Source organism: Megascapheus bottae, chromosome 20, assembly GCF_031878675.1.
Source record: "Megascapheus bottae isolate mThoBot1 chromosome 20, mThoBot2.hap1, whole genome shotgun sequence".
In the NCBI taxonomy this organism is placed as follows: Eukaryota; Metazoa; Chordata; class Mammalia; order Rodentia; family Geomyidae; genus Megascapheus; species Megascapheus bottae.
In genome coordinates, this window is record NC_143528.1 from 16145010 (window position 1) to 16172931 (window position 27922).

The following is a 27922-nucleotide window of genomic DNA, read 5'->3' on the forward strand; positions in this document are numbered from 1 at the left end:
TACACAGGAAGGTCCTGGAGCCAGATGTCTGACATCTCCCCTCTCCCCTCCCCCCACACCATATACAGAAACATGTATAGATTACCTTGCCTCTTGATCCACTCATCCACTGAGGAGCCTCTGGACTGATTCCATGTCATAGCTATGGTAAACAATGCTGCTATGAATACAGTTGTGTGGTGTGCACACACAGCTGCAGTGTGGTCTTGTTTGTGTTCTATTGAATAAATGCTTAGGAGTGGGATTGCTGGTTTTGTAGGGAAGTTCTATGTGCTTTTCATTGCAGCTGAACAAGTTTATATTCTTACCAACAGTGTTGTGGAGTTTGGCCACATCTCCATCAGCATCTGTTACTGTCAGTTTTCTTAATAATAGCCATTCTAAGTGGGGTGAGGTGGAATTTCAATGTGGGATATATATGCCATGGAACTCTACTCATCTACCAGAAAGAATGATATATAAATCTACAAATAAATACACTGGCTGATAAAAGAAAAAATACACTGTGACATGGAAAATTATTCAGGTCTTTAGACAGTGACATAGAATGAGACCAAATGGGGATAGTTTTAGGAGTGGATCACATAGTAATAACTATATTGCATCTGACAATATAGAATAATATTTATTGAAATGAACTCCCAGAGCCGGTAGCGTGGCCTAGTGGTAGAGTGCTTGCCTAGCATGTAGAAAGCCCTGGGTACGATTCCTCCGCACTACATGCACAGAAAAAGCCGGAAGTGGTTCTGTGGCTCAGGTGGTAGAGTCTTAGCTTTGAGAAAGCCCAAGAACAGTGCCCAGGCCCCGAGTTCAAGCTACAGGACTGGCAAAAAAAAAAAAAAAAGAAACAGCCAACAAAAGAAAGAAATGAACTCCAAGAAGTGGAAACAAGAAAATTTTTTATTCATTGCTTTTTTTTTTCATTTCCTTTTGTCTTTTTTTTTTTTTTGCCAGTCCTGGGCTTGAGCTCAGGGCCTGCGCCCTGTCCTTGGACTTTCTCAAGGCTAGCACTCTACCACTTGAGCCTCAGCACCATTTCTGGCTTTTGTCTATGTATGTGGTACCAAGGAATCGAACCCGGGTCTTTGTGCATGTTAGGCAAGCACTTTGTTCATTTATCTGTCTTTGGGCAGTTAAGAGGTGGGGTATCGGGTGGGGATGCAGGACTGATACTCAATCCTATGTTGAAAATGAACTATACAAATTATGGGTAGAGATGGAAGGGGAAAATGGAGAAAATGAGGGATGGGGTGACATTGTTCACAAGGAAGGAAATGTACTCTATATCTGATTCACATAATCATAACACCTCTGTATATGACCTCCACAATAACAATAAATAAAGACAATCCACCAGAAGTTTATTTTTTATGTTGACTGTCATTGCTTTATCAAATGGATCCCAAGGCTTCAAGATTGGCCTGCCAAATTTTTGTCTCTGAGGTCTGAACTTTTCTCCAAACTTGGGTCATTGTTACTATTACATGTTTCCTACAATATACGTGTGTCTATTGAGATAAATATTTTTAACACTTTTTTAACCTAATGAGTCTTTCTCAGAGGAAATCTCTTTTTTGAGATTTCCTTGCTTATTATTAGAGCATGCTGACCCATTGGGTATCCTAGCAAGGTTCTAGGGAGAGCTCTGTTGTTTTTTTTGTTGTTGTTGTTGTTGTTTTTTACTGAAAGTTGCAGTTGATTAGAGAAGGGTTATAACAAATACAGTCCTTGTCATCTTACTGAAGATGTTCATTCATACTGTTCATCTATTAATTCTTGGTAAACATTTACCATCCCTTATTTTCTCTGATCTCCTTTGCCTCAGAATAGAAGTAACAAAATGTGTGTTCGCCTTGGGTTAATTGGAAGAGCATGGTAATTAAGCCATTCAGATTTACTCTTAAGGAAGAGTAAGTAGAGCCTTAGTTGGTTGAGATGATGGAGTCACAATTGGGAGGAATCTTAGCTATGTGTCAAGTTCTGTAGCATGAGAGGCTGCTGTTGGTAGGCAGATAAATCTAGAACTTCATCCAGACAAGCAATGAAAAGGGGGAAATTTATATTTACCTATCTTGTGAGATCTCAAGTGGGTAAAAAATGCGCACTTGTGAAACTGTTGACACAAATGAGTCATGAAACAGGTTATTATTAGAAAGGCTTTTGGGTATCACCATTTCATCTACTGGTAAGTCATCCATGAGGATTATTCTAAATAAGGGAAGCACGAATAATTGTTATGAGAACACACATATCCACACCCTCCCACACAATCACACTTACACCTTCCCCCCACACACACTCAACACATCCCAGCACACAAACATTCTTTCTGTATGAATTATACAGTCTGAAGGGTTCAGATTTCCTATTCATGATTGCCTATTATTTTATCTTTCATTTGTTTAGGAGATACTTGACTCTTTTTAATGTGTTGTTAACTGTAGTTTGATCAGTTATAGTGACAGATAAATGTGATGATTCTGGGAGAAGAAGATAATTGATGCAAGATGGTATAAAATTATGTCAATTAGGTGTTTTTTGAACTTTCATAGCATAACAGCACTTTATAAATGAAAATGTTACATGTTCTCAGGAGCTGTGACCTCTGAAGGCATTGAATGCGTGCAAAGACAATCTGGCCCAAAGATGCATTTGAGATTGTTTTCCTATAATCAACTTGTGAGAAGAGATTTTTTTTGAGTCTATTCTCATGGATTTTTATTGTTTGGTGTGTACTCTCAATAGAATTGCATCATAAATAAACACTTCTTTTACATTACACAAATATGAATACTCCAAACAATTTCAACTGAAAAACCATTAAGACAAATATAAAGTTAATCAAAATACCAGAATTTTTATATATTTGTTTCTGGAAATTTTCTTCAGAGATTTCTTATTGGTCTTACACTCTGCATGAGCTCTTAGCATTGGGAACTGGCATTTGATCAAGGGGTTAGATCTCTCAGCACAGATTTCCCATTCTTCTTTTGTCCTTCCACCACATAGTTCTTAATGCCAATTGCTCATGACTTTACTGATCTCACTTTCAGTGAGAATGTGAAATATTCAATGCATAGTTACAGATTCTTGAAGTGAATTAAAACTTGTATCAACCAATAACATGCTCAAACTGTTCCTACATTTTTAGTGTCATGCATATTTTGCAGAAAAACAAAGCAACTAATAAGCATTGCCAATGTATATCCTACAAAACAAAGAAAATGAAGGGAAGAAGTGGAATTAGGAGGGATGGGAAGAAAAAGAAAAGTGTGACATTGGTCAAGAGCATTGCATCCATAAATTGCTTTGTTGAATGGTAATTCCTTCATACAACTACAGATAATAAACATCTATACAAATTAAATACTGATAGACAGGCACTATGCTAATACTACCTTTCTCATTTTCACAAAATAATTATAGAACACTTGTACTATTTTGAAAAAATTCAGTAACGCTATTTCTATTTTTCCGATAAATCTTGAAGGCTGACATTTGAGACGTTAACAACCCAAAATATGGGAAAGCATGAGTAGAGTAATGACAATTTTGAGATACACTGCAAATATATTTGCAAACAGCATTAAAACCACAGTAAACATGGGATCAAAAGGCATTTGTTAGGGTAGAGAAACAGGCACTGGAGGGGATGAGACTTACTAGTGAAAGGATTAGGGCTAAAGAGGAAAGGATCAAAATAGATTATCCATAAGTGTGAAAATAGAACAATGAAACCTGCCAAATTGTATTGGAGAGAAGGCACATAAGAGAACATTCTAGAAGGGGTGATATTGATTGAATGCACTGTAATACATTGTCTACATATTTGGAGAGATCACAATGAAATCAGCCCTTCTATAGGATAAAAAAATCTTTAAATGTAAAGAATTTGGATTGAATTCTGTGGGTTTACTGCTCTGTTTTTGAGGCTTACAGATTTCCATTACCTTTCTTTTTTTTTTTTTTTTGGCAGTACTAAGCTTTCAACTCAGGTCTTCCTAACACAGGCCCTCTACTTCTGACCCATACTTACATCCCTTTTTCAAACTGGTGATTTCTGAGGTCAGTCCTCACTTTCTTTTAAAGCATATATTTAATTAAGTCAAAAATGGTCTATTTTTAGCCTTTTTATCCTAGTCTAGGTGACAGGTAAGTGACCATCTCTAGATGCTTTCCATTCAGATGGATTCCCTAAATCTTTCCCACTCATTTTGGCCTGTTACAAAGATTCATTCATGTCACCTAGGATGATAGATTTTGGACCCCTGAACACAGCAATGGATTAAAAGGGGGGGGGGTGGTCTTATAAAATTTCTGCTTGAGCTGCTCTCAAACCATAATTCTCCACTCATGAGCATCCAAGTAGCTAAATTACAGGGATGAGACACCAGTTCCAGCTCTCCTGTTTTAAATTTAGTTTTCTTGTAGAAATGTTCATCTATGACTTTCATTTAGAAAACCATGCAATGAATCTATGTATGCATCATGTTGATTCATCAACCTATGGGTAATGTGATTGTTTTCCCACTCACAGTCTGACCCTGCCCCACCAAAATTAAAGAGCAAATCTATTCAAGTCTTGGGTGAAATAAAAATCCAAATTAACCCATACTCTGCTCTTTCCCCTCTAATCTACTTTGCTCACAATTTACTACCTCTACCTTGGCCTTTCTTTTTCTTCTAGTTCTGAAGGACTACTTGATCAGAAAAGAAATCTTAAAAAACAAAACAAAACAAAACCATTGCTTCATACAATCAAGAAGAGAGAGACATTCCAACACTGCTTCCACTGCCTCCAGACCCTCCTTCACTTGCCTTCCATCTCAGTGCTAACAATGGCTGAAGGCGAGGGAGTGGTGCATATGAGTAGCACTTTCTTGAAGCTCTGGCTGTGGTTATTAGTCTTTTACTCTGGTTGGCCTGGGATTGGATATATGCAAGATCCCAATCCTCCAGAAGTGGTGATACCCTTGAAGTTAACTGGCCATGGGAGAAACAATCCGCATCCACGCTGGCTCTCCTACAGCCTCCACTTTGGGGGCCAGAGATATATCATCCACATGAAGGTCAAGAAGTTTCTCATATCTGAACACTTCTCTGTGTTTAGCTATACAGACCAGGGAGCTGTCCTTATGGACGAACCATTTTTCCCAAATAACTGCTATTACCATGGTTATGTGCAAGGAGACCCAAATTCTCTGGTAGTTCTTAGCAACTGTTTGGAGGGCTTTCAGGGAACACTGAAAGTAAATAATACACATTATGAAATCAAGCCCAAGAAACTTTCAACCACCTTTGAACATCTAGTTTATAAGATGGAGAGTGTGGAGACACATTTACCTACCATGAGGTGCGCCTTAACAGAAGAAGAAATAGCACAACTAAAGTTTCAAGACATCGATAAGTCCATGCAGAGGCAAAGTGGTTATAAGGACTGGTGGACCCATCGAAATTTTCTTGATCTGGTATTGGTTGTGGACAATCAACGATACATTCATCGAGGAAGTAATACCTCAAATGTGGTAAAGGAAGTATTTGCCATTTTGAATGAGGTAAATTCCCTATTTTATTCAGTGGATGTTGATACTGTTTTACGTGGACTTGAAATCTGGAATAACAAAAATTTTGTAGCAGACGACAAAATATCCGGTCTTCTGCTGCTTTTTTGTCATTGGAAGCGAAAGAGTCTTAATCCTCGGATAAAAAGTGATGTGGGACATCTTTTTGTACAACAGGATTTTGATATAGCTCTAGGCTTGGCATATATTGGATCTGTATGTAATATAAATTTTAATTGTGGAGTTGACCGTGTCATGGGAGAGGATTTGAGTAGTATTGGACATATAGTGGCACATGAGATAGGTCATAATTTGGGTATGCTTCATGATGATGAAAATGTGTGCATATGTGAAATGGAAGAATGCATAATGGCACCAGTAGAAAACGAATCCACAAAATTCAGCAACTGCAGTTATTCTCACCTGAGAGAAACGATGGAAGAAAAGGAATGTTTGCGCATGCCTCCAAACCCATTGCACATGTATACACATGCATTCTGTGGGAATCGTGTGATTGATGCTGGAGAGCAGTGTGACTGTGGATCCTTCAAAAGATGTGCCCATGACCAATGCTGTCTGCTAGACTGCACTCTGAAACCCGGAGCCAAATGCGCTTCTGGTCTCTGTTGCAAAAATTGTCACTTCATGCCTCCAGGCACATTGTGCAGAGACACGGAAGATGAATGTGATCTTCCAGAATGGTGCAACGGAACTTCACCACATTGTCCAGAAGATGTATATTTGCTGAATGGATCTCCTTGCCTCGGCACTGGCTTCTGCTACAAAAAGAGATGTAATAGCCGAGACGAACAATGCCGGAAGATTTTTGGTGAAAAAGCCAGAAATGCACAAGCGAAATGCTATGAGGAAATGAACACCCGAGGTGACCGTTTTGGAAACTGTGGTTTAACTAGCAGTAATTATATAAAGTGCCCTCTCTCCGATGTCCTCTGTGGGAGAGTTCAGTGTGAGAATATTTCACAGATTCCCTCTTTGGAAGGCCATTCTAATATTCACTGGACTCACTTCAATGAGGTCAACTGCTGGAGCATTGACTACCACTGGGGCGTGACCAAACAGGACATTGGCGATATTAAAGATGGCACTGAATGTGGACTAAGACATATGTGCCTCAGCAGGAGGTGTGTCATTAAATCATCTTGGCCAACTAGCTGTTCACCAAAAGAATGCAATATGAGAGGTGTGTGCAATAATAAACATCATTGTCATTGCAACACTGAGTGGGACCCACCGAACTGCTGGGAGAAAGGCTTTGGAGGGAGTATCGATAGTGGCCCAACTCCAGAGAAATATGCTAAGCTTTTACAAGAAAAAAGGGCAAAGAAAAAGCTTTACCTCATGTCAGTTTTGTTGCTTTGCTTTGGTGTCTTGGCTTACAGTTTGTTCATAGTATATTTGAAGGGGGATGGCTTATTCCCCTCCTCCAAACACAGAGAAAGTTTCCAAGAGGTCACTGAAGAATAAAGACCCCCAAGAGTCAAACTTCACCCTAAAAATAAGAGCTCACTGTTCAAACATTGCCTGGAAAAGAAGAACTCAGTGTTCAAACTTCACATGAAGCATTGAGTCAAGTTTTACAACTGCTAGGAATGATCCTACTCATTCATGAAATATATATGTATAAATTTTCATTGTCCTTGCAATACAAATGTTCTTGTATACATCAGAAACGAGTGATAGGAAGTTCCAAAGATGTTTGAGTTTGCAGGATCAGAAACACCATTAAAAAAAAATGTGAATCCGGTCAGTGTCATTCTCCGTGCTTGGTGTGAAATAAAACTTTGCTTAACTTTGAAAAAAAATTGTGAATCCTAACACATCCTATTGTTTACTTTTTTAAACAACTCAGAGATGCTTTTAATGGAATTCTTGTCTTTGAGCTTCCCAAGCAAGACTCATCTTTATATCATTTTCTTTTCCTCCTCTCCCTCTCGCAATTTCTTCTTTCCTTTCTCCCTTTTTTCTTCCTTAACAAGTGTGTGTGTGTGTGTGTGTGTGTGTGTACTTTTGCTTCATGTCTCTCCATTCCAAACCATCTTCCCCCTTTCACATTGTTTTGTCATCTAGAAAGAAGAAACTCCCATTTCATTTCCTCTTTGACAGTTCTCCCTGTAGGTTCTAGACAGAGGTTGGGAACCTGAGAGCAAGTTCATGATAATATAGCCTCAGGAACAGCCCTTTGGCTGGAGCAGTAGCTTTCAGCCTGCACATTAGCATGTGTATATTTAGTATCTTCCAGAGTAATATGGTTGTCAGCCCCAGACGTAGAGCTAAGTCCCAGGTCGCGATCCCTGCAGCAAATTCAGGAATCTTCACTTAGAATTTGAGAGTTATAACCACACGAAATATTAAACACTCCAGTTTGAATATTCCAACCTCTTCTTTGTTGACCTCCTTTTCTAGCAGCATTAGCAACATTTATCTCCTATCTAGCAAGCCATGGTTTTCTCAGAAGGGTGTTTTCTTGTTCTTTGACATCTGAGTGATAGAGAATTAAACTTGGTGCCACAGCTAACACGGGGGCAAAAAAAATCAGAAATTTAAAATTTCTTTCATGAGTAACCAATAATACCTTTAGGAAATTATTTAAACAATATTTTCCAAATCTGTTTGCAAGCTAAGTGCTCATGGCTCACACTTGAAATCTTAGCTACTCAAGAGGCAGAGAGCTGAGGATCTTGGTTAGAAGCTAGAATGGGTAGAAATGTCTGAGATACCCTATTTCCAGTTGACCAGCATAAATGCTGGAACAGGAAGTGGATCAACTCACAGAGCTGAAGTCATGAGCAAAAAAGGTGGGCAAGAACACAAGGTCAGAAAAACAACAAAACAAGGCATCTTTAAATAGAAGATAATAGTAATTGCCACTCAATTCCTTTGCAACTCTACTTATAAACAGGATACAAAAGATATTTGCATTTATATATTGAATGTAATATATATTGTCAAATCATATTTACCCTCAAACTAAAACCCATACCGCTCTACCAAACTCTGAAAATCACGTTTAACAGTGGCAGTTTGACTTGCAGTTTCAATAAACAGTGCATGAACCAAAATTTCAAGCTCAGAAAAAAAAATCCAGTAGAAGTTGAATAGTAAATTGAGGATGAGGTTTGGGCTTAGTGAGAAAATGATCTATTATTTGAAAGTTTAATAAAAGAAGATAATGGAGAAACTGTAAGTATTGTAGAATAATTTTTGCAGTACAGAAAGTAGAGTACAAGAGATCCCAGTAGAAGACTACTATTTACAATGAAATGCTTTTACATAAATAGGTACTCTACAAGCATTGAACAGCTGGTCAATAGAGCAGGCTATAGAGTGTCTTTACTGAAAGATGAGTTAGTAGAAACCTTACTACCAGAAAAACCTTGTAATATAGAAAACAAAGTGTCAAAAGGAAGTTGAAAGGTATAGGATGTAAGTTGAATAAATAAAAATAAAATGTTCTGTGGTATAACATGGCATCAGTCCTGAAAATTGTCCTTGAGAGAAAAGTATCTATAGGGGCTATTTGGTGGCATGTTAGCCATGTGTGAGGCTCCCTTATGCCATAGTATTGATAGAAATCAAGTGTTGAACTTTCTGTGTGGATATTATAGCCACCATTAAAAGGGACGCATTGCACAGTATCTCATTCAACAGCTGCAAAAGTACACACATTCTTTAGTAGTCTGTAGATTTTTCTCCTCAACAATCATATTCTAAAATATGTAGCAGATACTATTGAACCTAAGGAAGTGAAATACTTCCCAGGTCATAATACAGCAAAACTGGAGTTCAACAGCCAAAGAAATTACAATCTTCAATCAATGGAGAATAGACAACACACTATTGAAAGATTAGTCATTAAAGAAATAATTAGGAAAACTGAAAACTTTCTAGATTCCAATTCAAAGATACAACATAAAATAAAAATTATAATTATAGAACCACCCCTCTTATGAAAGATTCTCATTGAATGCTTGAAAGTCAAATTCAAGCACACATATAAAAGATCATACATGATCAAATTAGTTCAACATATGTGAGACAAATAAAATACTGTTCATTAACAGAAATTAAAGACAAGAATTATATGTTCATCTCAACTAAGAAGCAGAAAAGCCTCAGCACATTTTTATGACATAAGCTCTGAAAAAACAATAGAAGCAAGAAATACCACTATATATGGTATACCTAGAGTGTTAAGTGGGGGAAAACTGAAGTTTTTTCCTGTATGAGACAAGGATTCCATTCCTATCCAATATAGTACTGGAATTCCTAGCCATAGCAATAAAGAAAGAGAATGAACCAAGGGGGATCCAATTAGGGAAATCGGCCAAATTATCTTGATATGCAGATGGCACGATCCTATATTTAACAAACACAGAAGATTGCACTTCCAGATTCCCACATCTGATAAATACTTATGGCAATGCTTCAAGCTACATTGTCAGTGTAAAAAATTGGTGCCTTTTCTGTACAACAGAAACTATCATACTGAGACAAAAATCAGGAACACAATCCATACATAACAGACTCAAAAATAGTATCTAGAAATAAACATCCTAGGAAGTTAAAGTCCTCTACAAGGAAAACTATAAAATCTTGGAGAAGGAAATTAAGAAAGACATCAGAAAATGAAAAGATTTTATGTGCTTATAGATGGTAAAAATCAGTATAATAAACCGTCAGGTGTCTGTGGCTCAGGCCTGTAATCCTAGCTACTCAGAAGGTTGAAATTTAAGGATTGTGTTTGAAGCCAGCTGGAGCAGAAAATGTCTATGAGACTCTTATTTCCAACAAACTACCAAAAAGTAGAGCATAACCTAAGTGGTAGAGCACTAGCTGTGGCCAAAAGAAGTTCGGGGTCAACACCCAGATCCCAAGTTCAAGGACAGGCACCAAAAAAAGTTAATAAGTAAGCTAAATCACTAGAGACATTGCATTCCCCATCAAAATCTCTGTATCATTCTTCACAGAAATAGGAAATTCAATTTTAAAATTCATATGGAATTAATAAATATCCCAAGTAGGAAAAGTGATCCTGAGAAAAAATAAAAGAAATGCTGAGGATATCATAGTACCAGGCTGCAAATTATACTACAAAACCATACTAACAAAAGTGCATGAAATTTATATAAAAACAGAAAAAAAGCCCAGTAAGACAAAATGGAAAACATAGAAGAAAAAAAAAGAAACAGTCAAATTGCTAAAGCCATCTGATTTTTGTCAAAATATATCAAACAAAACTAAAAGAGAGTTTCTTTCACAAACAGTATTGAGAAAACTGGACATCCTCACATAGAAAATTGATACTAGATCCCCGTTGCCAGCTTGTATTAATATCAACTGAAGGAGGATCGTGAATCTAATGTAATACCTATAACTTCAGAACTATTACATGGGCGATTAGGGAAATAATTAGTACATATTGGCATAGGCAGTGAGTTTTCTTTAAAACTGCAGTAGTTTAGCAAATAAGGGCAAAGTTTAGCAAATGGCATTGCATCAAAATCAAAGTGCTTTATTTTTTTACATCTAAGGGAATATTTCAGTGAAGAAACAACTCCACAGGATTAGAATAAAACTTTTGCCAGCTGTTTGACAAAGGATAACCCGAATGTATAGGAGCATGAAACTTAAACTCCCAAAGAATCAATACCTCATTTAATAAATGAGCAAGTAAACTTCACAGACACTTCTCAAAAGAACAAATACAAAATGATTAGTAAATACATAAAGAAATAGTCAATATTTCTGATTATAAAGGAAATGCAACTCAAACAAAATTAAAATTTCATTTATTGTCAGAATGGCCATTATGAAGAATACAAACAACAACAAATACTGGAGAGGATATGAAAGAAATGGAATGCTTATATGCTCTTGATGGGACTATGGAAATCACTATGGAGATTTCTCAGAAAAAGAAAAATAATACTCCTACAGGCACCAGTGATACAGTCTTTAAGAATTTATCTGAAGTCAGGTACATTAGGGACACTCAAAAACACCCATGTACATTGAGGCTCAAGTGTTTTACAATGATGGATTAAGGAAATGTCACACACACATGTATATTGTTATATACATAATACATATTAGATATATATCTAATATATATTGTATATATTCTATATATGTATATTACTCATATACATCACACATATATACATCATACTATATGTATTGTGTATATTATGCATATGTATACTAATTATTATATATACTTGCATTCTTATTCAGTCATATGTTATATGCAGGTAAACTAATCTGGAGATCATCATATAAAATGAAATAAGATGGGTTCAGAAGGCCAAAAGAAGCATATTTTCTCTCAAATGTGGGTCTTAGACCCAAAAGACAAACATATATGTAACACAGGAAAATATATAGAACTATAAATTTTGAAATAATACGCAAAAGGAAAAAGGAAAAGAAATAGATGAAAAGGAGAAGGAAGGCATAGGTGGGTAGAAAATTCAAAAGTAAATTCCATCTTTGAATGAAGATGAAAACAAAACACAAGAAGCTGTTAAGTAATCATGGATAGGAGAAATCTGCCTACTGAACAGTCTATATGTGTTTGAAGTACCATGGTAAGGCTTCTTGTACCAACTAACATGCACTTAAACAAAAATGAACCAGGTGCTCTTGACTCATGCAAAGAGCAGTTTGAGATCTGAGGACAGCAGTTAAAAGCCAGGCTAGGCAGAAAAGTCTGAGACTCTTATCTCCAATTATCCACCAAAAAACCAGAAGTGCAGCTGTGACTTAAGTGGTAGACCACTATCCTTGAGCACAAAAGCTTAGGGACAGAACCCAGGCCCAGTATTCAAGCCCCATGATCACCACCACCACCAACAGAAGGAACATTGGAAAGATAGAACATGTACTTTCTGAGATAGAGGCACTAACAGGAATGCTAAGAGTGAACTGAGAGGGGGATGAAAGGTGGACATAGTTGAAACTTATTATGTAGGAGTATGAAAATGCAACAATGAAGCCCAATAAGATTACTTGGGGAAGGGGAAATGGGAAAGGAGGGAGGTATTGAGCAGACAAGGATTTGTCAAAACTTCTTCACAGAACAATTTATTTTAAAACTTCAAACAAAAAAAAGAGCTGAGCAGTGGTGACTCATTTCTGTAAACTTACCTAGTCAGAAAATTGAGAGTTGGGGCTAGAGCTTGAAAATCAGCTCTAAGAGAATTGCCAGTGGGTCTCTAAAACCACCTCACCAGTGAAAATGCTGGACTATGTGACTCTAGTGTTATAGTGCTAGCCATGAGTGAAGAAGCTAAGTGAGAAACAAAGGCCCTTTAATTAATTAATTAATTAATTAATTATAGGACTGGCATTTGTGTATAATTGTATGTGTGTTTGTGTGTGTATGCACACACCTTCTTCTCATAAGGAACATATTACAATTTACTACTACAATTCCCTTCCAGTTCTTCTATTTGATCAAACTTAAGATTAAGTGCTCTGCTATGGGATATATATATTTATATCATATATAGGTACATCTATTACTATATATCTTTCAGGTGATTTGACATCTTGTGCATCAACCTTCTTTTACCCCTATGACAGTTTCTTAACACATACAGAGTCGATGTCAATATGTGTCTCTATAAAAGGTGGATAATGGGATACAAAAAAAGAATATGAAGACTATCTTCATGCTGAAACAACCCAGAGAATTATCACTAAATCTAAAGATAATCCTCATATAAATCAATAAATTGCAGAGGAAGTATGGCAAAAAATGAAAAACAAAACAAAAAAAGCAACCTCTAGAAATCTCATATATTAAAGTTTGTGCACATACTCATTTTGTGGCAAATAAATGTGGAGATCCAAATGATCAGGTCAAGTTGGTCAGTTAAGAATCTGTGCTGCAACAATGTTCATTGCAGCATTATTCACCATAGCAAAGATATGGAACCAACCTAGATGTCCCTCAGTTGATGAGTGGATCAACAAGTTGTGGTATTTGTACACAATGGAATTCTATGCTGCTGTCAGAAAGAATGACATCGACCCATTTGTTAGGAAATGGAAAGACTTAGAAAAAATCATATTAAGTGAAGTAAGCCAGACTCAAAGGAACTTAGGCTCAATGGTTTCCCTCATTCGTCATAATCATTAGAAACCTTGGGCTCTACTAGCAGAGATCTGCAATAGAGCAAAACCTTGATACATAAGGCCATATAGTATGAAGCTAATTGAAAGGACCTCCAGGATATTGAAACAAAAGCCATATAACGAATGATTGTTGTCCTTAATGTACTGTGTTATCCCTCATCTCCTTTGCTGTCCCTTGGGTATCTCATATTGTTACAGTCTCACTTTGTTATCTGATACATTGAATTTATTTGTATTTGGTTATCTGAAACTTGATAGGGAAGGGGGGAAAACCAATATGGGGAGTGGGTGGTGGGTGGGGGGAGGGTAATGGGTACCAAGACATGTGAAAGGGTATCAATGTATGTGAATTAATGCACCTTCTATCTGGCAAATATCATGTAACCCTTTTATTAATTACAATAAAAAATATATATATAAAAAAGAATCTGTGCTGAGCCAGACAGGGTGAGATCTGAGGATAGCAGTTCAAAGACAGCCAGGGCAGGAAAGCCCTTTATCTCAAATGAACCACCAGAAAACCAGAAGTAGTACTTTGGCTCAAGTGGTAGCCTTGAGCAGCACAAAAGCTCAAGGATAGTACCCAGGCCCTAAGTTCAAGCCCCACAAGGAATGAGGGAAGGAAGAAAGAAAAGAAGGAAAGAAGGAAAGAAGGAAGGAAGGAAGGAAGGAAGGAAGGAAGGAAGGAAGGAAAGGGTAAAGTTGGGAGGATTTGGCTCAGATTCTCTAGACAAATGTCACCCTTTGTCCAAACACTTTGTTAATCTTTGTATACCTTGTACATGTAACTACTCTTGCTTTCACATAGGTTTTAAATGGACCTAGAGAGTTCAAGGTTTCCCTGACAAACTTTTGTCACTGATTTGTCTTTGTATAACATTGGGATTTTTTTTTTTTAGTATCAGGACTTCTCTCTATACAAAGGATAGATTCCGCCAAACATTTATTTCAAGATAAACCGTAAATTGATATAAATATTTTTTAAAAACACAACAAATCCTGTTTGTTCCCTGTGAAGTGATTTTCCCAGATTAAGCCCTCTCTCTCTCTCTCTCTCTCTCTCTCTCTCTCTCTCTCTCTCTCTCTCTCTCTCTCTCTCTCTCTCTCTCCCTCTCCCTCTCCCTCTCCCTCTCCCTCTCCCTCTCCCTCTCCCTCTCCCTCTCCCTCTCCCTCCCTCTCCCTCTCCCTCTCCCTCTCCCTCTCCCTCTCCCTCTCCCTCTCCCTCTCCCTCTCCCTCTCCCTCCCTCCCTCCCTCCCTCCCTCTCTCTCTCTCTCTCTCTCTCTCTCTTTGCCAGTCCTGACCTTGAGCTCAGGGCCTGAGCACTGTCTTGGACTTTCTCAAGGCTAGAACTCTACCACCTGATCCTCAGCACCAGTTCCAGCTTTTTTCTATGTATGTGGTACCGAGGAATTGAACCCCAGTCTTCGTGCTAGGCAAGCACTCTACCACTAGGCCAAACTCTCGGCCCCTAAGCTCTCTTTTTAAAATATCCTTCCGGAATCAAAAAAGTTTGAATAAGTGGGACTGCATTAGACTGCAGAGCTTCTGTCTAGCAAAGGACATAGCTAGCAACCTAAATAGAAAACCCACAGAGTGGAAGAAGATCTTCACTAACCATACAACAGACAAAGGTCTCTTATCTAAAATATATCGAGTTAAAAAATTTAATCACTCCAAAACTAATCTTCAAAAAAACAACCATCTGATTAAAAGATGGGCCAAAGACTTAAAGAGAGACTTCTCTTAAGAGGAAATAAGAATGGCCTATAGACACATGAAGAAATGCTCAACATCTCTGGCCATAAAAGAAATGCAAATCAAAACAACCCTTAGATTCCATCTCACTCCAATTAGAATGGCCATGATCAAGAAATCTAGTAACAACAGATGCTGGAAGGGATGTGGCCAGGAGGGATCACTACTACACTGTTGGTGGGAGTGCAAACTCATTCAACCACTATGGAAAGCAGTATGGCAAGTTCTCAAAAGACTAAATATTGAGCTCCCCTATGACCCAGCAATTCCACTACTTGGCATTTATCCAAATGTCCAGAAACAAGGACATACTAAAGCCATTAGAACGATGATGTTCGTTGCAGCACTATTTACCATAGCAAAGATATGGAACTAACCTATATGCCTCCAGTAGATGATTGGATGACAAAGATATTTATACACAATGGAATTCTATGCTGCCATCAGAAAGAATGACATTGCCCCACTTGAAAGGAAATGAAAAGACTTGTAAAAAATCATATTAAGTGAAGTAAGCCAGACTCAATGGTTTCCCTCCTTTGTAATAATTAGTACAAACCTTGGACTCTCCTAGCAGAGGATTACAATAGTTCAAAACCTAGATACATAATGCCATATAGGATGGGGCTAAATGAAAGGACCTCCAGGATATGGAAACAAGAGAGGTATAATGTATGATTGTTGTTCTTAATTTATTGTGTTATTTCTCATCTCTTTTGTCTTCTCTTGGTTATTCTCATATTGTTACAGTAGCTTACCTTGCTATCTGGTATATTGTACATATGTTTATTTGAAATAGGAAAGGGAAGGGGGAAACAAGATGAGGTGAGGGGGTAGGAGGAGGGAAATGGGGACAAAAACATGAGATGGGGTATCAATGTATGTGAAGTAATGCTCCTTCTATATGGTGAATATAACTGTAATCCTATTAATTACAATAAAAAAAGAAAAAGAAAAAAATGTTCTTGCAGGGCCAGGAGTTTGGCCTAGTAGAGTGCTTGCCTAGCATGCACAAAGGCCCACATTCGATTCCTCGGTACCACATACATAGAAAAAAGCTGGAGGTGGGGCTGTGGCTCAAGTGGTAGACCTGTACAGCCCAGAGAAAGAAGTTTAAGACAGTGCTCAGGCCTTGAGTTCGAGCCCCACACAACTACATAGTCATAAAAAGTTATGACTCTATAGATATATTATTTTATTATATAGATTATTATGTATCTATGATAAACAAACCCTCAGCCTTATTTTGATTATGTTCTAAAATCTAAGTGCCAGTGATTGTATATAGAGATTCCCTTCTTGAATACTTGTTAGACACATCATTTGAAATATGGTGTAAAAATCAATGTTAATAAATTCTTTAAGTAAAAAAAAAATCCTTGCATGCTGATTCTTCGGGCATGGAGGGAAGATCAAAGGAAGAGCACTGTTCTTTCTTTTGCTTAAAGGTGAACCATAGGAGAGAATGTGAGGCTTAAGACAAAAATAATACTTCTGTATTTTTTAGTGAAACTATGCATTAATACAATGTTTACTCTGAATTTCTGGCTGCTATTTCCCATATATAAAGACAAAAATGAGTTTACTCCTATTGAACAGTTACTAGAGCATAGTAAATAGGTAAGGGATTCCGGTTCACGTGTGGAAGAGTAAGTAGACACTACGTTTGGTTGAGGAGGTGGAGTCACAATGAGGAGGAATATTAGCCACTTTCCAGATTCTGTACACTGAGAGTGTTCTATTGGTAGAACTTAATCCAAAAAGATACAATGGAAGAAGGGAAGTGAGGTTTCATTTAGGTAAAAAAGCAAGACATCACAAATGTTCATAGGACAGCTACCACAAATGAGACATTAAACAGGTTATCACTTTATCTATCGGTAAGTCACTCCAGCACTCTAAATCATAGATGCACAAATAATTAGTACAGGAAAACCCACATACACACACCAAGATATTGTCCAAAATGTTTAGACCTTGGAGATAACCATATCCTTTATCATTTGGTAATCTGCTTTAATTGCTGGAAGATACTAGGACTTTTTAAGGTGTTACCATCTGTAGTTTGAAAAACAGACCAAGTGAGATCTAGTGATACTTATATTTCAGTTACAGAGTTTGACACATTTGATAAAACCATTGGAAGAAGAAATAAACTGGTAAAAATGGTCTATAAGGAAAATAGCTATGTGTTATTTGAACAGTCAAAACACATCATTTTATGAATAAAAATATTACATTGTTTGCGGAGCTTTAGTCTCTACAGTCAGTAAAAAATAATGCCATGTATGAAAGGTGATCAGCTCAATTATACTTTTGAATTTTTTTTTCCTATGACTAGCTTGTAAGAGGAAGATTTAGGGGTATATTCTGATGGAATATATTCTGATGTTTTTAATTACTCTCAAAAGAATTGCATCATAAAACTTTTTTGTTATGATGGAATTCTATGCTGCCGTCAGAACAATATTGCCCCATTTGTAAGAAAATGGAAAGACTTAGAAAAAATCATATTAAGTGAAGTAAGCCAGACTCAAAGGAACTTAGGGTCAATGGTCTCCTTCATTTGTCATAATCAGTAGAAACCTTGGTTTCTCCTAGCAGAGATTTACATTAGAACAAAATCTAGAGACATTAGGCCAAATAGTACAACACTAAATGTAAGGACCTCCAGGATAAGGAAACAAAAGCCATATAATGAGTGATTGTTTTCCTTAATGTACTATGTTATCAATCATCTCTTTTGCTGTCCCTTGGTTATCTCATATTGTTACAGTATTTCACCTGGTTATCTGATACATTGTATATTTGCTTGTTTGGTTATTTGAAATAGGATAGGGAATGGGGGAAAACAAGATGGGGACCAAGACATGAGAAAGGGTATCAATGTATGTGAAGTAATGCACCTTCTATCTGGTGAATATAATGTAATCCTTTTATTAATTACAATAAAAATATGGAAAAATAAAAAACATTTTTGTTATGAAAGTATGAACACCCTAAAATATCAATGAACAAAAATCCATCAAGACAACATGAGCAAGAAATCCAAGAGTCAAATTGGATTATCAATTTCATGAAATTGTTCTCTTACTGGTGCTACATTTTTTGTGTGCTGTTATATTTTGTATGAGCTCTCAATAGTTCTTTGATTTTTTTAAATTTATTTAAGTACTTTACAAAACACTCAAGGCACCTTTTATTGTATGAAATATGAGGATGGTATTCAGTCTGTAAAAAGAGTCTTGTCTTAGCCTCTTCAACAAGTGGTGTTGGCAGAATTAATTAAGCATCTGTATAAAACTAAAGTTGGATCCTTCTATGTTACCTTGCAACAGGATCAATTCCAAATGGATCAAGGACCTTGAGGTAAAAGCAGATACCCTGAAAATTTTAAAAGAAGGAATAGGAGATATACTAGGCCTCTTTGGAACATGTTGAAACTTTCTTAATAAAGACCCAGAAACAGAACAAATCAAAGAAATGGTACTGCATTAAACTGCAGAGCTTCTGTATGGCAAAGGACATACCTAGCAAGCTAAATAGAAAGCCCACAGAGTGGGAGAAAATCTTCACTAGCCATACAACAAGCAAAGGTCTCATATCTAAAATATATTTATAGCTAAAAATTTAAATTTCTCCAAAACAAATCTTCAGAGAAACAACCATCCCATTAAAAGATGGGCCAAAGACTTAAAAGAGAGACTTCTCTGAAGAAGAAGTAAGAATGCCCATGATGAAATGTTCAACATATCTGGCCATAAAAGAAATGCAAATCAAAACAACTCTAAGATTCCACCTTACTCCAGTTAGAATGGCCATTATCAAGAAATCTAATAACAACAGATGCTGGAGGGGATGTGGCAGGGGGGGATCACTTCTATACTGTTGGTAGGAGTATAAACTCCTATAGAAAGCAGTATAGAAAGCAGCTTGGCAGTTCCTCAAAATATTAAACATAGAGCTCCCCTAAGACCCGGCAATTCCACTACTTGGCATTTATCCAATGGTTCAGAAACAAGGACATACTAAAGCCACTAGCACAACTATGTACATTGCAGAATTATTTACCATAGAAAAGATATGGAGCCAACTCAGAAGCCCCCCCAGTAGATGATTGGATCAAGAAGATGTGGTGTTTATACACAATGGAAATCTATGATGCCATCAGGAAGAATGACATTGCCCCATTTGTAAAGAAATGGAAAGACTTGGGAAAAATCATATTAAGTGAAGTAAGCCACACCCAAAGGAACATAGGCTCCATGGTTTCACTTATCTGTAATAATTAGTACACATCTAGGACTCTCCTAGCAGTGGATTACAATAGCTCAAAACCTGTGTGCATATGGTCATATAGGATGAAACTAAATGAAATGAACTTTTTAGCATATGTGATTGTTCTTAATGTACTATGTTATTTCTGTTCTATTTTTTGCCCTTGTGGTCAATCTCATGTTGTTACTGTATCTGACTTTGTTACCTGGTATATTGTAAATACGTGTATTTGTTTATTTGAAATGGGAAAGGGAAGGGGGAAACAAGGTGATTGGGGGGTGGGGAGAAGGAAATGGGGACAAAAACATGAGAAAGTGGTATCAATGTGTGAGAAGTAATGCACCTACTACTTGACAAATGTAACCATAAACCCTCTATACATTATCTCTAAAATAAAAAAAAGAGAAAGCATCTATGCCTGCATAGGAAATACATTCCTGTGCCAGTTTGAACACACATGATTGTTTGTGGAGAACCTGCAATGTGCAAGGTGTCTGTAACAATAAACGCCACTGCCATTGCAACAAGGGGTATAATCTACCACATTGTTGGATTCAGGAGTTTGGGGGTAGTGTTGATAATGGCCACCTCCTCAGGAGAGTCCCTAAAGCTACAAAAGGTTGAATAAAAGGACATGTATCTTGCTGATTTGTCATCTTGTTTTTGCCAATCTGTTTTTCATTTCATTCATGTTCATTTATAAGAAAAGAAAGAAGAGCACCAGAAAAAAAAGAGCCCAATTTGCAAATGTTATCTGAGGATGAAACTGTCACAAATAGCACTTTATGAGAGAAAAACCAGTAAACATTTTAAATGTCACCTGAGAATAAACATCTCAAAGTTAACATTTTATCCGAGAATGCAGAGCAAAATTTTCCAATGTCATCTTAGAATAAATTTCCAAGTTTGTCTATGTACCTAGAAAGAAGAGCCAACATTCCAAATATATACTATAAAGGCAAAGGTAGCTATTTACCCAAAATGGTAGAGCAAAATTTTAAAACAATATATGAGAATAAAACTCAAAAATAACCCTTTAGGGGCCGGGAGTTTGGCCTAGTGGTAGAGTGCTTGCCTAGCATGCACGAAGACCCGGGTTTGATTCTTTGGTACTCCACATACATAGCAAGAAGCCGGAAGTGGTGCTGAGGCTCAAGTGATAGAGTGCTAGCCTGGAAAAAGTCCAAGGACAGTGCTCAAGCCCTGAGCCCAAAGCCCAGGACTGGCAAAAAAAAATAACGCTTTACCTAAGCAAAGGAACACAGCCTTCAAATATTCCCTGAGAAGAACTCAATGTTTGAACTGCATGTGAGACAGAACTGCCAATGACAAGCTTTACAATGACAGGAAATACTCCTTTATGAAATTTCATATATGTATGTATATATATTTAGTATATATATATATATATTCAATGTGCTTACAACAGAAATGTTATTATCAGAAATCACTGTCTGAAACTTCCAGCAATTTTTAACCTTGCACGATTAGAATCATCATTTAAAAAATGAATCAACATATTCTTACTGTTCATTAATTATTTTAAGCTAAAGTATGTGTATGTATGTGTGTGGGGGCTTGCACAGATGCACAGGTTCTAGGACCAGTACCAAGCTGTACTTTTTGCGATGGCTTTATAGTGTAATTTGAAGTCCAGTATTGTGATAGCTCTAATATTGTTTTTCTCCCTCCATAGGATTATTGTAGCTATTTAAGCACCTTTGGGCTTCCATGTGAAATTTAAGATTGCTTCATCTATTTCTACAGATAACAGCAGAGAGATTTTAATGATGTGGGCATTTTTGTGATATGGATTCTACAAATCCAAGAACAGTGGTAGGCTTTCCATCCTCTCCTCTCTTCTTCAATTTCTTTCTTCAAGAATTTCTGGTTCTCCTTATAGAGGTCTTAACTTCTTTGGTGAAATTATTGCGAGGGAAGCTGTGTTTACTGATTTTCCTCTCATCTTTTTTATTGTTGTGGTAAATCATCAGCTCTAGGAGTTTAGGAATGGAATTCGTAGGATCTTTAAAAGTATAAGATTATGTCATATGCAAGGAGGGCTAGTTTGATTTCTATTCCTGTTTGGATTTTTTATTTCCTTAGCTTTTCTTACTACTTTAATTACTATAAAATTGAAGTGGCACAAGTAGACTCTCCTGTCTTGGTCCTGTTTCTTAGAGCAAACAGTTTCAATGTTTTCCATTTAATAGGTATTGGTATATATTTTGTGGGGGGTGGGGTTATTGGGCTTGAACTTGGCATGGGTGCTGTCCCTGAGCTCTTCAGCTCAAGGCTACCACTCTATCTTTGAGCCAAGCCCCACTGCCCATTTTCTAGAGGTTAATTGGTGTTAAGAGTCTCAGGTCCTTTTGTGCCATGCTGGCTTTGAACCTTGATCCTCAGATCTCAGCCTCCTGAGTAGCTAGGATTACAGGCGTAAGCCACTCCACCTGACTAGGAATTGGATATTTCTCTGATTCATTCTTTTCCTTAATCTGATTTCTTAATTTTTTTCCAAATGGAGCTCTCTCCAACAGCTCTCCTTAACTTTTTCTATAGCTTTGCATTATTTTATTTTGATAATTTACTTTTCAGAACTAAATTTCCATTTTGTTTTAATTACTTTTTGCTTATTCTTTTCCATAGTGGCTTTTGTATTGTATTTAGTCATAAATTATGTATATTCATTTCATTTACTGAGGAATTTATTTCTAATTCTATTTTGTGAGGACTAAAGGATTTTCTACATGAATCATCAAACAGTCACCAAAGAGAAAGAATTCTACATACCTTTAATTGGTTTCATGCACTTCTATTATTTTAATTCAAAATTTAATTGGTCTCTTTTTTTTTGCCAGTCCTGGGGCTTGAACTCAGGGCCTGAACATTGTCCTTGTGCTTTCTCTAGGCTAGTGCTCTACCACCTGAGCCACAGCACCATTTCCAGCTTTTTTCTATATATGTGGTACTGAGAAATTGAACCCAGTCTTCATGCATACTAGGCAAGCACTCTACCACTAGGCCAAACTCCCAGCCCTAATGTGTCTCTTCTAGTTTTGTTTACCACACATTATAAAAATCAAACATTTGAAATGATAAAGACTTAAAGGTCTCTAATCAATTGTCATTTTATTTTTAATTGTAAAAGTGATGTACAAAGGGGTTACAGTTACATACATAAGATAATGAATACATTTCTTTTGGAACAGTGTTATCCTCTAGCTCTTACAAATTTTAGGACTTAAACAATTATATTGTGTAGAAGTGAAAATATTACTAATTATTTTTAGGGGAAGTTGGCCTACTCTGAGTTATCTTGATACTTTGTATAATTCATTAATTTCCTTGTCATACTTTGTTTTTCTTTTCATGATCTTAGCTATGTCGATGACAACATTAGCTGTGAAACATTTATACATTGCTTTGTGAGATGTAGGCAAATTCTTCTAGATGGAGAATCTTGAACATTTCCAATAATAAGATGGTGCCAAATTGTACAAAATTATTTATTTTTCATATAGTTTTATTGTAATGAATAGAAGGGTTACATTTTATTCACCAGATAGAAAGTGCATTACTTCACAAACAGTGATACCCTTTCTCATGTCTTGGTCCCCATTTCCCTCTCCTGACCCCCACCCCTCATCTTGTTTTCCCTCCTTCCCTATCCAATTTAAAAAAACCAAATAAGCATATATAAAATATATCAGATAACAAGGTAAAATACTGTAACAATATGAGATAACCAAGGGACAGCAAAAGAGATGAGAGATAAAATAGTACATTAAGGGCAACAATCACTCATTATATGGCTTTTGTTTGTATATTCTGAAGGTCCTTTTATTTAGTGTCATACTATATGGCAAAAGAATTTATTTTTAGCTATTAAGTTGTAGTTACTTTTTATTATTCATTCTGTTAGTGTTGTCTAAAATACCAGTCAAATGGGCATATTATCAGGTATCCTTGCGTATCTTGGATAAATCACATTTGATCAGGATATGTGATCCTTGTCATATGCTATTAAATTCATATTGGTAGTCTTTTCTTCAGCATTCTCTCATCTAGGTTCACAAGTCAATTGTCCTGTAGTTTCCTTCGGCTTGTAATTTCCTTTCTTGTGTGGTAGCTTTATTTAGCTTTGCTATCAGAGTTAGTCTGGCCATATAAAAGGAATTTTTAAGAGTCTCTTCATACTTTTTGAAAAGTTTGAATAGTGCAGACATTAATTTTGCAATAAAGCAAAATGTTTCAAAATTACAACCAAAGATACACATTCTAGTAACAGGTCTGTCATCCAAGATATTTATTCTACTCACCAATTTTCTGTATTGTGTCTTTCACTAAATAAATAGATCTACTATAGTAGACTGTAATGCAAATGAAAGACAATTGATGCTTGACTTTCACAGGATTGGAGGAATACATAAGAAAGATTTCTGTCATGGAAGTGTATATTAAGAATCATGAGACAACTAAATAAATGTGAGTAGGTTTTTAAAATGTATCTTTCCTAATTAATGTCACTCTGTGATATGTTTGAGATTCAAAACATTAATGCTATACATATGAAGTAATTTTGTATAAGTTAGTATTGCCTCACCAAAATAAGACATTAAATTGCCTTTGCAAAGACTTCTGCCTTATTTAGTTCGTAATTTATTTTGGGCTTTTGAAGCCATTCTTTGAACATAATAGGCAGTTGTTACATTGGTGCTGATGTATACATTTCTTACACAAGTTCTCACTTCCTATACAACAATGTATCCAAATGTTAATCTATTTGTAGTGTGGGATAATATGTAGTATGACCATACCATGCCTCTTTCCATGAAATGGACCTTCTGGCAAGGAACTAAAATCCCTCAAATCTCAGTCTCCTGCGGAACTTCAAATGATAGATTGTGTCCTTTTGCATTTAAAAATGGGTTTAGAAGGTTTCATGTGAATCTTTTCTATGTGGGTTGCTCTCAAATGGAAATCCTTCTACTCTCAATCTCCTGATTTACCTGGATTACAGAAATGAGCCACAACTCATAGAAATGTTCATAAATGACTCATATTTAAAGTACAGTGCAATAAATATTAAAGAATATTTAATGTATACTGAATCTATGTGTCCTTCATCTAGGATCAGGAAGTGTCAGGTCAGTCTTTGCATACCCACAGTCTTAATTCTGCCACACAAAAATGAAAGAGCAAATTCAACGCACTAGGTTGATTCATTGCTTGGGCCAAATAGAAATTCATTTTAACCCATATCCTACTCTTTTTGCTTTATCTTGCTCTGGTCACAATTTACCTGCTCGTATCTTAGCTGTTCTCTTTCTTTTTTTTTTTTCTTTTTGCTTCTAATGGATTGATGCTGACAGAAGTGACGCCATTACAAGTCCAGGATATAAACAATCAGCACAAAGGGAATCTCCACCAATCCAATCATTTGTTCAACTCATAGCCCATGATGGCTGGGGGTGAGGGATACATCCAGACAAGGGTAGCTGTCTTCCAGCTCTGGTTTGTGGTGCTACTCCTCTCTCTTGGTTTGCCTCAGATAGGACAGGCTCAACATCACAGCCCCCCAGAAGTCGTAATACCCTTGAAATTAAATGGTCCAGGTGGAGCCATGAAGACTATAGACAAGTTCTCCTATAGCCTGTACTTTGGGGGCCAGAGACACCTTGTCCACTTGAAGGCCAACACGTTTTTGGTACCCAGACTCTTCTCTGTGTTCACCTACACAGACCAGGGAGCTCTCCTTGAGGATCAACCATTTGTTCAGAATGATTGCTATTATCAGGGCTTTGTGGAAGGGTACTCAGAATCTCTGGTGGTTGTTAACATCTGTTTCGGGGGGATTCAAGGAACATTACAAATAAATGACATGCTTTATGAAATCAAGCCCAAGCTCCCTTCTGCCACCTTTGAACATCTGGTTTATAAGATGGACAGTGAGGAGACATATTTTCCTCACATGAGATGTGCAGTAACAGAAGAAATTGCTCAGTTGAAGTTTCAAGGCAGTGATGATGACTTGCTGAGACAAAGCAGCTATACAGGCTGGTGGACTCACAGGTGTTATCTTGAACTTGCATTGATTGTGGATAATCAACGAGTCAACTATCATAAAAGTAATACATCAAAGGTGATACGGGAAGTGTTTATCATTGTCAGTCATGTAAGTGTCATTTTGAATGCACTGGATATAGAAGTATCTTTACTAGGACTTGAAATCTGGAATGAAAAAAACCCCATATTAGGAAATACTATAGATGCACTCCTTACAAACTTTTGCACCTGGAAGACTAAGAATGGTGCTTACATTGATAAATATGATATTGTACATCTTTTCATACACCAGAACTTGGGAGTATTTCTTGGCAAAGCATATATTGGAACTGTCTGTCATCCATGGAATTGTGGAGTGGATCGAGTCATTAATGAGAACTATTTTTATATTGGACATACTGTGGCACATGAGATTGGACATAATTTGAACATGCAACATGATGTGTCATATTGTAATTGTGGAAAGAAATACTGCCTAATGTCTCCAACACAGAGTTCAGAAATAGCATTTAGTAATTGTAGTTATGTTGCATTTCTAGATATACTACAAAAAAAAGATTGCATGCGTTTGCCACCAAACCCATTAGACAGAGTTAAGTATGAAGTATGTGGAAATGGTGTGCTTGAAGATGGGGAAGAGTGTGACTGTGGATCTTTTAAAATGTGTGAAGAGGACCCATGTTGTCTGGCAAACTGTACTCTCACATCTGAGGCTGAATGTGCTTCTGGACTCTGTTGCCAAGGTTGCCACTTCATGGAGTTAGGTACAGTGTGCAGAGAAAAGGACAATGAATGTGATCTGCCTGAATGGTGTAACGGAACTTCAGAGCATTGTCCAGAGGATGTATATGTGCAAGACTGGTCCCCTTGTCTCATCAAGGGTTACTGCTATGAAAAAAGATGTAATCATAGAGATGAACAATGCCAGAAGATTTTTGGAGAAAAATCGAGGAGTGCAAGTCAGACATGTTATAAGGCAATAAACATGCAAGGTGACCGTTTTGGAAACTGTGGTTTATTAAGCAATCAATACGTACGTTGTAACATATCAGATATCCTCTGTGGTAGAATTCAATGTGAGAGAGTGACAGAAATTCCCAGGTTGGAAGACCATTCTACTATACATTTGACTCACTTCAATAAGGTCTTGTGCTGGAGTACCGACTACCACTGGGGGACTGTAATACCTGATATTGGTGATGTAAAAGATGGCACAGAGTGTGGAAGAAACCGCGTGTGTCTCAACAGGAAATGTGTCCGAAGGCCAAGTTGGTCAACTGTCTGTTCACCCACGAAATGCAATTTTCAAGGGATCTGCAACAATAAAGATCACTGCCATTGCAACCTTGGATGGGATCCCCCCTTCTGCCTGGGGAAAGGCTTTGGAGGGAGTTTAGATAGTGGCCCACCTCCTGGGCAAAGGATGAGGAAAAGCAAAGGAACAGCACTCATGAAAACCTTTCTAAGGATATTTTTTTTGCTTTCTTTGATTGTTTGGATTTTAGTTTGTCTTGTTTTATACTACCTAAGTAGACTAAGGAGAAGATAGGGAAAAAGGCAAAATTCACCTCAGTATCATGACCCAACCACTGACTCTTTATCTAGCCAAGAACCAAGAACTTTCCAATAAAAACAAGGTTAAAAGTGTACTCTCCCAAACAATAGAGCAAAAAAAAATATTAAAGCCTCAAGTTGAAGTTTTATCTAAGAAAAAAGAGCTCAATGTTCAAGCATTCCTTGGGAAAGAAGACCCCAAAGTTAAAACCAGGAAGAAGTAATCCTATCTGTCCCTAAGGACATTGCATATGTATTAATTTGCCATATTCTTACAATAGAGATGCTATTGCTTATGCCAACAACCACTAAAAGAAAGTTACAGAGAACTTTAACCTTGCAGAATTGTAAACACCATTAAAGAAGTATGCGTTCTAACATATTCCTCATCTTCATTATTTTAATTTAACTTGCCTATTTTAATAAAACTTCTCATCCTTGCATTTCCTAAGACCCATCTCTACAATGTCTCTTTACACGCAATAACTCTCCAACCCGTGTATGTCTCTTTTCTCCTTTTTTTTTTAAAAAAAAAAACATTCAT

At 36.9% G+C, this 27922-nt stretch overlaps 2 protein-coding genes and 1 long non-coding RNA gene across 4 annotated transcripts in view; 2 read left to right on the plus strand and 1 right to left on the minus strand.

Moving 5' to 3' along the window:
- LOC150049212 (uncharacterized) overlaps window positions 1–27922 on the minus strand; it is a 127468-nt gene that overhangs the window by 39006 nt on the left and 60540 nt on the right. The window contains exon 2 of one of the 2 annotated variants that reach the window (XR_016539031.1): window positions 27012–27138. The exons of the other annotated variant lie outside the window; for it this stretch is intronic. This is a non-coding gene — a long non-coding RNA (uncharacterized LOC150049212). The remainder of the gene's footprint in view (window positions 1–27011; window positions 27139–27922) is intronic. 2 annotated transcript variants of the gene reach the window in all.
- LOC150049214 (disintegrin and metalloproteinase domain-containing protein 25-like) lies at window positions 1984–7384 on the plus strand. Its single transcript, XM_090354007.1, has 2 exons — window positions 1984–2185; window positions 4688–7384. The coding sequence occupies exons 1-2, from the start codon at window positions 2133–2135 to the stop codon at window positions 7044–7046; spliced, it is 2412 nt and encodes an 803-aa protein (XP_090210133.1). The 5' UTR covers window positions 1984–2132; the 3' UTR covers window positions 7047–7384.
- On the plus strand, window positions 17339–27756 carry LOC150049215 (disintegrin and metalloproteinase domain-containing protein 25-like). The gene is made up of 3 exons (XM_090354012.1): window positions 17339–17357; window positions 24171–24243; window positions 25131–27756. The coding sequence occupies exon 3, from the start codon at window positions 25217–25219 to the stop codon at window positions 27371–27373; it is 2157 nt and encodes a 718-aa protein (XP_090210138.1). The 5' UTR covers window positions 17339–17357; window positions 24171–24243; window positions 25131–25216; the 3' UTR covers window positions 27374–27756.

Excerpts from the sequence above, each read along its gene's own strand:
- LOC150049214 (XM_090354007.1), top strand. The coding sequence starts at position 2,133 with ATGAAACAGGTTATTATTAGAAAGGCTTTTGGGTATCACCATTTCATC. Across the intron at positions 2,186-4,687 it reads TATCACCATTTCATCTACTG|TTCTGAAGGACTACTTGATC; the intron begins GTAAGTCATCCA and ends TTTTTCTTCTAG.
- LOC150049215 (XM_090354012.1), top strand. The coding sequence starts at position 25,217 with ATGATGGCTGGGGGTGAGGGATACATCCAGACAAGGGTAGCTGTCTTC.